This window comes from Pediculus humanus, genomic scaffold (genome assembly GCF_000006295.1).
Source record: "Pediculus humanus corporis 1103172108265 genomic scaffold, whole genome shotgun sequence".
Taxonomy (NCBI): Eukaryota; Metazoa; Arthropoda; class Insecta; order Psocodea; family Pediculidae; genus Pediculus; species Pediculus humanus.
In genome coordinates, this window is record NW_002987834.1 from 1 (window position 1) to 10439 (window position 10439).

At 23.7% G+C, this 10439-nt stretch overlaps 1 protein-coding gene across 1 annotated transcript; it reads right to left on the reverse strand.

Annotated features, from left to right (window-relative positions):
* Positions 1-4873: 4873 nt before the first annotated feature.
* On the reverse strand, positions 4874-7606 carry Phum_PHUM494650 (uncharacterized protein; the record flags this gene model as incomplete). Its single annotated transcript, XM_002430640.1, has 6 exons — positions 4874-5031; positions 6103-6376; positions 6674-6777; positions 6892-6963; positions 7044-7185; positions 7271-7606. 6 exons carry the CDS (start codon positions 7604-7606, stop codon positions 4874-4876), a joined length of 1086 nt encoding a protein of 361 aa, XP_002430685.1.
* Between the last annotated feature and the right edge of the window lie 2833 nt (positions 7607-10439).

A 10439-nucleotide genomic window follows, 5' to 3' on the forward strand; every position in this document is an offset into this window, starting at 1 on the left:
TCGAACTCATTTACTCAACTTGTAAATCAATTTAAAAATTCTTTGATAAGAACAACATAATAATAATAATAATAATAATAATAATAATAATAATAATAATAATAATAATAATATCAGTTAAGTTTTCTTCGCAGCATTATTGCAAAATTCATTATGGTAGTTGTTGTCATCTTAAACAAATCCTAAAGTTTAAATTAACTAAAAAAAAAAAAAATAACTACAATAAATCGATCGATCGAACAATCAATCAATCGATCCCCTCGCGAGTTTTTTTTTTTTTTTTTTTTATTTCAAATTGATTAGGCAAATGCAAAGGGAATCAATTATAATTACGTTCGAGAGGTCAAAGTGTATACAATGTTAATTTATTAACCGCATAAGCAACAACAACAACAACAAACGATAACAAACAATCGGGAAAATTAAAATTTTAAACCGGCTTGACAACAACAACGACAACAACGACGACAGTATTATTTACAATTATTATTATTATTATTTTCACTTTCGAAACTCAATTGTTAAGATAAACGTTTATGCAACTTATAAAATCATTATTATTATTATTTCTCTCTCTCTCTCACACTTTTTATCTTGTTTGTTTGCAAATATAAAGAACAATGAAGCCATGACATTAAATTTTTTGTAGATACGATTGCCTGCTTTGTCGTACCTACCTATATCAGGTTGTGTTGGAAGCAAAGAAAATTACTCAAACGTGATTTTTTTGCAAAATAAAATTTTTTTTTTTTTTGTTCCACTCAAAAGTTATTTATTTACAAGTGTGTATGCATCATCATCATCATCATCATCATCATTATTATTATTATTATTAACAATCTTTCGAGTTTGAGAAAACCAAACAAAATTTTAAACGTTTGAAATAATCAAAAAAAAAAAAAAATACAAAAAAAAACGTACAAGATATTGTGACAATCATCATCATCATCATCATCATTATCATTATCGGAAAAGATGGCAGCACATTCGAAAACCAAAACAAAACGCGTTTCCAGACTGAAAGATTTCAATCTTTCGTTTGATTTTTTTTTTTTACTTTTGCAAATTTTTTTATAAGAAATTAATTATCGTATCGACAAGCCTACAACTAATGAATGCAAATTCTACCAACCTTGAAACAATCGAGATTCGAAAAGTAACAACAACAACAACAACCGTAACAACTTCCTTACTGAAACTCCAAAAAAAAAAAAAAAAAAAAAATTCCAGAATGCACCTCCGGATTCCATGACAAACGACAATTTTTTTTTGCTAATTTACGATTAAATCGTTTTTTCGTAATGATTATTTTGTATAACCACGAATTTAGCTTTCTATTCAACGTCTAAACGTTTGTTCGTTTGTTTGTTTCGAAGCGAAACGTTAACAACAAACAACCAAAAACACGACAACGTTAAACTTGCAAAAATACATTTTTATTTCCAGTATCGTGATTAAAAAAAAAAAAAAAAAAAGAAACCTTATGGGAAAAAATAAAACTCTCTCTCTCGCCCAATCAAACAAACAAACAAACGAACAAACAAACAAACGAACAAACAAACAAACGATAATTTCAGTCGATTGAAATTATTGAATTTGCACGATGATTATATTAACGTAAAGCAAATAAAACACTTTTTTCCGAATTTTCCGATTCGAATTCATTTCAAAAATGGCTGGAAAAGGGTTTTGGAAAAATTAAAAAAATTTCCCGATCAATTAATTAATTAATTAAAATTCGTTAATTAATTTATGAACGAAAGCAAATTCGATAAATAAGACGATGCGATTAATTAAATAAATTCAATCTAGAATTTTCTTAATTTTACAAAATCTAACTTGCGGGCGACGGACAAGGGGGAGAGTGGGGGAAGTGAGGGGAAAGGGAGAAGTGGGGCAACTCGAAATTTTTAATAATGATGATCGGAAAGGACGAATTTTCCGTAGAGAAAAATTCCATATAACTCAAAGAGACTCTCTCTCTCTCTCATGCAATCATCATAACGTAATTTTTGCCTGTTTGTTTGTATTCGAACAACTTTTACCGATGGATAAAAAAAATGGACGGACGCACATGTAATATATACATAAATTTTAATGAAATCAATAAAGCCGGAAAAAAATAAATAAATAAATATTTTCGAGTATGTCTGCGTAGAAAGTTTCGATTCTATCGATTATTAATACCATCGAACTCCGTAAATAAATAAATAAATAATTTTTTTAAAAAATAAAAATCGTTTCATCAACACTTCCTTTATACCGTACTCTTGGAAAAAGAAAGTGACGCCATTTTGTTTTAAACTCCAATTATTACCTTTCAAAGTTTTTTTTTTTAATAAATAATATAATAAAACAAAATTACGTTATCGTTAATAAAACTATTAAGTTCATTCATTTTGCATCGGTTAACAACAACAACAACAACAACAACAAACCCATTAACAAACAAATTTTAAATTAACAAACGAAAATAAGAAATCAAAATGAAGTTTATACATGTCATGCAATAAATTTTTATCGCGAAACCTTAAATTACAAAAAAAAAAAAAAATTATTATTTACAAAAATAAAATAATAATAATAATAATAATAATAATAATAATAATAATAATAATAATAATAATAATAATAATAATAATAATAAAACAAACAGATTACGAGTTGATGAATGACAAAACGCAACAAACACACAATCTACGTAAAAAAGTATTTTTAAAAAATCGTTTGTTGTTGTTTTTGTTTTCTCCCAGAAATTTTAATTATAGATTTATTTCAAGGTTTACATATTTTTTTTTTTTTTGTTAACAATCGATACGGTCGTTTTTTTATGACAAACTACACACGTGTCACTAGAAAAGGAAATTTTTTTTTTTTTTTTTGTTTAAATCCATCAAAATTTTACTCTCGAATTTTTACTCCCACGTTCGATTATTACGAACGAATCGAACGCGAGAACTTCGAAAAGCAGAAAAAATAAAATTTCCATCGATTCTCGAATTCGAAACTCTGTTTGTTTGTTTGTTTGCCTGCTTGCTTGTTTGTTTTTACAATTAATTAAGCTTTTTATTAATTACGCGTATTAATTACAGAAAAAATAAAAACAAATTCATTGAATCCGATTTCACCCTGTTATTATTATTATTATTTACCCTAAACTTATTTATCATCATCATCATTATCATTATCATTATTTAATCCAAACGATTTTCTATTAATAAATTTATTAAAATTACAATCGTTCCGATTTGAAAAAATAATTATTATTATCGTCATTAATTAATAAAAACCGCGAGTTTCTTTTTTTTCGCCACATTAATTTACATATAATAATAATAATAATTTTTAATGTGCTCCACGGAGGGGGGGGGGAGTTTGACCTTTTACACAAGCAAACCAACACACGAACAATTTTCCTTTTTTTTTTTTTTTTTTTTTTTTTTATAGAATCGACGACATCTTTGATTTACAATATTATTTAATAGGGAGGGAGAGAGAGAGAAAGAGAGAGAGAGAGAGAAAATGACAACGTCCGACCCTGACATTATGTTTTTTTTTCATACATAATAACCGTCAACAACAAATTAAATTTATTTTAATAGTATTAAAAAATTATTATTATTATCACTATTAATAATTTTGCAAGAAAAATCATTATTATTGTTATTATTGATTAATGTCATTAAAAAATAATTTTTTTGAAAAAAACAAAAAAACGACAAGGTTTTTATCATCATCATCACCATCGTTATTATTATCATTATCATCATCATCATCATCATCATCATCATTATCGTCATTATCATTATCATTCGTTAGAATGACTACGAAAAAAAAAAAAATAATAATAATTTTTTCTTTGTTTAAAAACAAAATCATTTCTAAATTTTTTTTTTTTTTTTTTTTTTTGAAATTTTTCGTTCGTTCCATTACACGTGAAAATCGTAATTACTATCATTATCATCATCATTATTATTCGTTAGTTACCATTCGATATTATTATTATTATTATTATTATTATCACCTTTGAACGAGTAAACATTGGATAATCAATTAATAATACCAAAAGATATAAGAATAGTAAAAAAAAAAAGCGAACGCGTTTTTTTTCGAAGGTCATTTAAATTATTATTATTATTATTAGTACCAAAAAATTTTATACATATATATATATTAATAAACGAGTTTTAATAATAATAATAATAATAATAATATTTATACCCCGATGACGATGACGATGGAAAAATGAAGGGAAAAAAAAAAAAAAACAAAAAAAATGCGGAAATGAGTTATTACATTACAAAACAATAAACAAATAACAAAAATGCCTCAAGAACTCATTAAAGAGAAATTTTTACGTTTGTTGTTGTTATTTTGAAATTTTTTTTTTTTAAAAAAAAAAAAAAAAAAAAAAAGGGAAATTTACCGTCGAAAAATTACACACACACACACACAAACAAACACAAACGATTTGTAATAATAATAATCTATAAAAAGAAATAGTTAACAGTTTAGATTATAATTAATCCGCCATTTTAATTTTAATTACTAACGTTTAATATAATCTTATGATGAAGAGGGAGAGAGAGATAGAAAATGTAAAAAAATTTTAACGTGGAAGAAGGAAAATTAAACAAAAAAAAATTCATAGACAATTTTTAGCGGATTAATATATGGCCTTAACAAGTGAATGTAAAACGTGAAAAAATTTCAACATTGTATATGTTTTTGTACAACTAAAAGCAAGAAACACATTTTACAGGTTTTAGGTCATAGTTGTTGTTGTTGTTGTTGTTTATTATAAAAACTAATCCTACTAATAATAGCTCTCGGTTAAATTATTATTATTATTATTATTTTGTCGTTTTAATAATTAATTAATGAATAACTTACCCCGAGCTTCCATTAAACATGATAATGCATTCGGTCTCAAATTACTACCATTACCACCGACTGAAGATGTTTTTGTTGATGACGCGAAATCTGGATCATCCAAATCGAAACAAATTTCTTCTTCGTATTCGGTAAATGCTATTAATTCAGATGCCATTTTTTTTTTTTTTAAATAAATACAAATCACTTTTTTTATATTAAATTATATTATTAATATTCGGTGAGGTGAGATACGACAAATAGAATCACCAAAACATTCAAATAATTTTTTTTTTTTTTTTTAATGCTTGATTTATATTACATACGGGATTTTTTCATTTCACAAATAATAATAATAATAAGAAATGTAAAAATCCTTTATTATGTACAAATAATTAATTTATATTTAAAAAAAAAAAAAAAAAACTATTTGAAATGCTACTAAATAAATATAAACGGTGGAAACAAAATTTTTTTAAAAATATGTTACACACCATCTACTACCTCACAAGCCAGACCAGTTTATACTCATTCTTAAAGAAGTTTCTAGTCTATAAAAGCGCGGTTGTCAAATTTACTAATATTGTTAGTTCCACGACCACGCGCGGGAAATCAATTTTAATATTGATTATATTTTTACTCTATATATATATCCCTTGATGATCATTTTTTTTTTTTTTTTGGACTTATTTAGGAAAAAATAAATAATTAAATAAATTTTATTTTAATATCCTATGCTTTATTATTTATATTTATAAAATAAAATATTAATAATAATAATTATCGTTACATTTTTTTTTTTTTGTAATGTAAGGCTCAAGTAATTGTATTTTCACACACTTAAACATATTTACCTAAATATGATTCTTTGATTCACTATTTTCTAATACAATCTAAATTGAATAATGATATTCATAATATCATTAAAATACACGAAAAAAAAAAAAAAATTATTATAATATACCTTCTTATTATATTAACAAGTACTTGTTATGCTTAAAAAAAAAAAAAATTGCATATGGTTATATGAATAATTCAATTTAAACACATATGAATCACAATCATCATTTTCACTATCGTTACATAATAAAAGTTTTATATTTATTTATTTTTTTAAAATACTTTTTATTATTATTATTTTTTTTTTTTAATTACCATTATTTTGGTATTGAATTTTATAAGTTGGTTTTTGTGGATACCTAAGGTAATTATTATAATAGGGTTGGCTACCCTCTGTCGTTTTATTTTCTACATAATAATTTTGAGAATATGGATTAACATTGTTATAATAATTACTAGGCCCTTTGTAAGTGGTATCATAATTTTGATATTTATAACCACTTCGTGGTACAGCTTGATAGCCATTGTCAAAGCTTGTGCCAACTACATTTTGGGTAACTTCAATTCTACCATACATGTATTTATTATTATCAGTGTTACAGGATTCCTCGTTTGTCGTATTCGACTGACCACTTTTCATTTTATGTTTTTTCGATGACATATGCTAAAACAAAAATTCAATTTCAAAATCAAATAATATAATTTTTTTTTCATGATATTTAAATGATTTTAAAGATGATAAACTTGTGTAAAAATTATTTTACACAAGTTTGATAAGATACCAAAACAATCGTGAAATTATTTTAAATAATTATTTTTACAGATAGCATTAACGCATAACCTTAAAGCGATAACCTTGTAATTAAGCATATTTAAATAAAATAAAAAATTTAATTAACAAAGGTAAATAAATAAATAAGTAATAATTAAAGTGCTAGAGAAAATTACTAATTAAAATTACCTGCTCATATTGGCTTGGAGAATTCATAAACATTCCGCATAACTGACATGGTAAAATTGGATGCGGCTCTTCTTTTTTTTTTTTCTTAGGTGATGATGCATGATCTAAAATAAAACATAAACTCATGTTTAAATATCTTGCTTTGTAGAAAACGTTTTAATAATTTTATTATCCACAAAAATTAAAGGAAAAAATCCTGTTACGAAAAAAAATCTTACCTAAATTTTCTTCCTTTTTTTTCCCAGTTAATTTAAATACATCATTGTCAATTTTTTTTTTATGCTTTGATCCTGAAAAAATCATTTATATAATGAATACACATTTGAAATAGTAATGTCAATAATAATAATGCATTATTTATTTTACCTACCCATTAAATGAAGTTCTAATTGCTGAGCAGAATTAACTGTCACAGAACAAATTTCACAACGAAAAGCATTAGGGTCATCACTATCTTCAGCGCGAACTCCTTTTTTTTCTTTTAATTGATTTATTATATCCAAAGCTTTTACCTTAAAAATAAATAAAATTTACAAAAAGATGTAAATGAAATGTGTATTTCTCATTGAAATCCATTTATACTGTCGTTTATTTAACCTTTTTTTTATGTTTGGATCCGTTAATGTGATGAGCAAAAATATGACTGGATGTAATTTCACAATCACAAATTTTACACTTCATTGTGTCAAGAGTTTCAATTTTTCTTGTAGGAAGAGAACCAGTAATATTTCCTATAATTGCATTGACAATCGGTGCTTCTACGTTAAATCCCGCAGCTGCGACAAAATCTTTGGCTAAGGTAACTGACACACTGTCGACATTATTATCAATATTTTCAATTAAAATTAAATTATTGTTTTCAGAAACTGTTTTACACTTATTAACAATATTTCCATTCAAATTTGATTCTATAGTTTTGTTATCATTGTTCATTTTTGTTTGATTACAAAAAGTAACATTATTACTTTCTGAACGGACTTTTAAATTCAATCATTTTTAGAGGTAGTATTAGTTAGTTTCAATCATAGAGTAATAATAATTTTTTTTTTCTCTTTATTCATGTGATGGAGAATAACTGAACAAATAAAAAAACATAATTGTATTCTTTTCAATATTTATTTGGGGTTTTTCCTATTTATTTATTTTTTCTTTTGCCAATTTATTATTTTCACTTTTCATATTCCATTTAATATGAAAGCCAGAGGAAGTTTTCCTTCTAAAATATTTATAACATGTTATTAATTTTTATTCACATTTTTTTTTTTATTGAAAATACATAAATACGTTATTTGAATAATAAGTTATCATGAGGCAAAATGTCAAGAGATAATTATATTTAAATGCAAAATTTAAATAACATTCTACACACACACACACGATAAAAAATGCTTTAAATATAATATTTTAGAAAGGAAAACTATTTAATTAACTAAAAATAAATTTATTGCTAAATGCCGATGACTATAATTATAATTTTCACGGCACAAAATACTCTTTAAAATATAAAAAAAAATTAGAAAAATTTTTTTTTTTTACATGAACAAAAAAAACTTTTTTTTTTTATATATATAAAAAGAGATGAATGATTTTTCCAAGGTTAAAAATTGTTTAATTCCACAGAGATAATAAATACAAAATTTAGTACAAATTATTGACACAGATGTCGCTTCAATCAATTTTAATAAATTACAAAATGGCTTAAACAGTTGTAAGTATTTAGTCTTACTTTAAAACTTTTTTTTTTTTTTTAAATTATTTTTAGTTAAATAAGATTTTTTAATGAAATTTTTTTTATTAATTTATATAATTGAATAGTTTCTTTTATTAAATCGCACGATACGGCGTAATTATTATTATTATTTATCAAATTCTCTTGAATTTATTAAAATGGATAGGGAAAACTTTATAAATTTACCCCTTTTGTGTTATAAACTTAAAAAATTTATTAATTATAACGTTTTCTTTAACTTATTTATATCATTATATAAAAATTCTATAATAAAAGTAACAAAATTTCATATTATCAAATAAAAATTACAAAAATTTTCTATAATTGAAAATATACGTTAAGTTTATAACAATGCATGAAATGGAACATTAACAAAAAAACTAATTTTTATTGTTTTATTATTATTATTATTATTACTTATTTTATAATTAATCAAAATGTAATTTTACTTTTACTTTACATAAAACTAAATAAGTATATATGTGTGCATTATTTTTTTTTTTATAGTCAAAAAATTTGAAAAAGAAAAGTTTGATAGTTTTCCCATTGTAATTGTTAATAATTATAATGAACAAAGTTGAAAAGGTCATCATCAGGGGTGTAAAAAAAAAAAAAAAATTACAAAATCATTTTGACATTTTTTTTTTTTGTTTCCAGAAAAAAGTGATGGAATGATTTAAGTGTTAGTTTTGTTGATTTACAACAGAGAGAGTAACGTTTTACATGGATAAGGCCAGAGAGTGTGTTTAATCATGGTGGGGATAAGAATTAAAGGTAAGAAGAGAGACTCTTATAAATTATTATTTAGTTAGTTATAGACAAATAAATAAAGGATGGTTGTTGTTATTGTTGTTTGTTGTGCCTTGTGTGTGTGAATCATTTTTATTTGTTCGTGTAAAACAAAACATAAAACATAAAACGGTGTTAAAACAATGATTTACGTTTTATTCAATCGTTTAAATAATGAATATTTTTTATTAGTTTCTTTAATAAAAAAAAAAAATTAATTAAATCATTGTGAACGTTTTATTAATAATTATTATTATTATTATTATTTATTAATTAATTATCGGGTAATTATTATTATTGTTTTTACATAAAAATTTGGTATGGGGAAAAAAATATTTAAAAAAAAAATTTCCCGGCTTTTTTTTTGTAAAGTGTTTCAATCATATTTTATTTAATAATTTTTTTTTTAGCAAAAAATTTTCCGAGTGTTAATTTTCCGATTCGTTTTAATTAATAATAATAATGATGATGATTGTTATGAATTTATATAAATGGTGGTTATTATAATAACCTTGTATAAAAACAAACAAGCAAACAAGCAAACAAACATTTAACGAGCTTTTTTACGTTTAGATTTGAATATTCTAATGAATTGTCACAAACTGTTTGTTACACTGTTGTCGTCTTGCGTTTGTCGTATTTCATATTCATTTCACATAATCAACGTGTTATTGTAATTAAAAACGCGCACAAACAAACTAACAAACACACGCTTAAGAATCTCCCACGAGAAAAGATTTTTCACACTTTTAAGAATAAAATTTTTTTTTTCTCTTTTTTTTTGTTTTTTTTTTTGTTATTTCGAATAAAAGTTCGTTATTTTTTGCTATCAGTTAATTAGTCATCAATTCAACGTGTAAAAAGAACAAAAAATTTAATATTAATAATAATAATAATAATAATAATAGAACAAATGAGAAATTTTTGTTGTTTTGTTTAAAAAAAAAATAATAATTAAAAACTCATTTGGGGTGCCATTTTTTTTTTTCCAAAAATTTTCTCAATGATTATTGACCTACTAGTTTTTTTTTTTTTTTTTAAATATAATTGGTCAATGTTTTTCGATCACATTATTATTATTATGTTTTAAGACCCAGATTCGAAATGAAACAAAAAAAAAAATTTTTTTTGATTAGTTCGTAAGATCAAGGATATAATAAACGTTAGTTAAAACGAAAAAAAAAGAGCTTCGTCATTTTTTCACATACTTTTTTTTAGATTTGTGTGTGTGTGTTTTGCCCCCCCCTC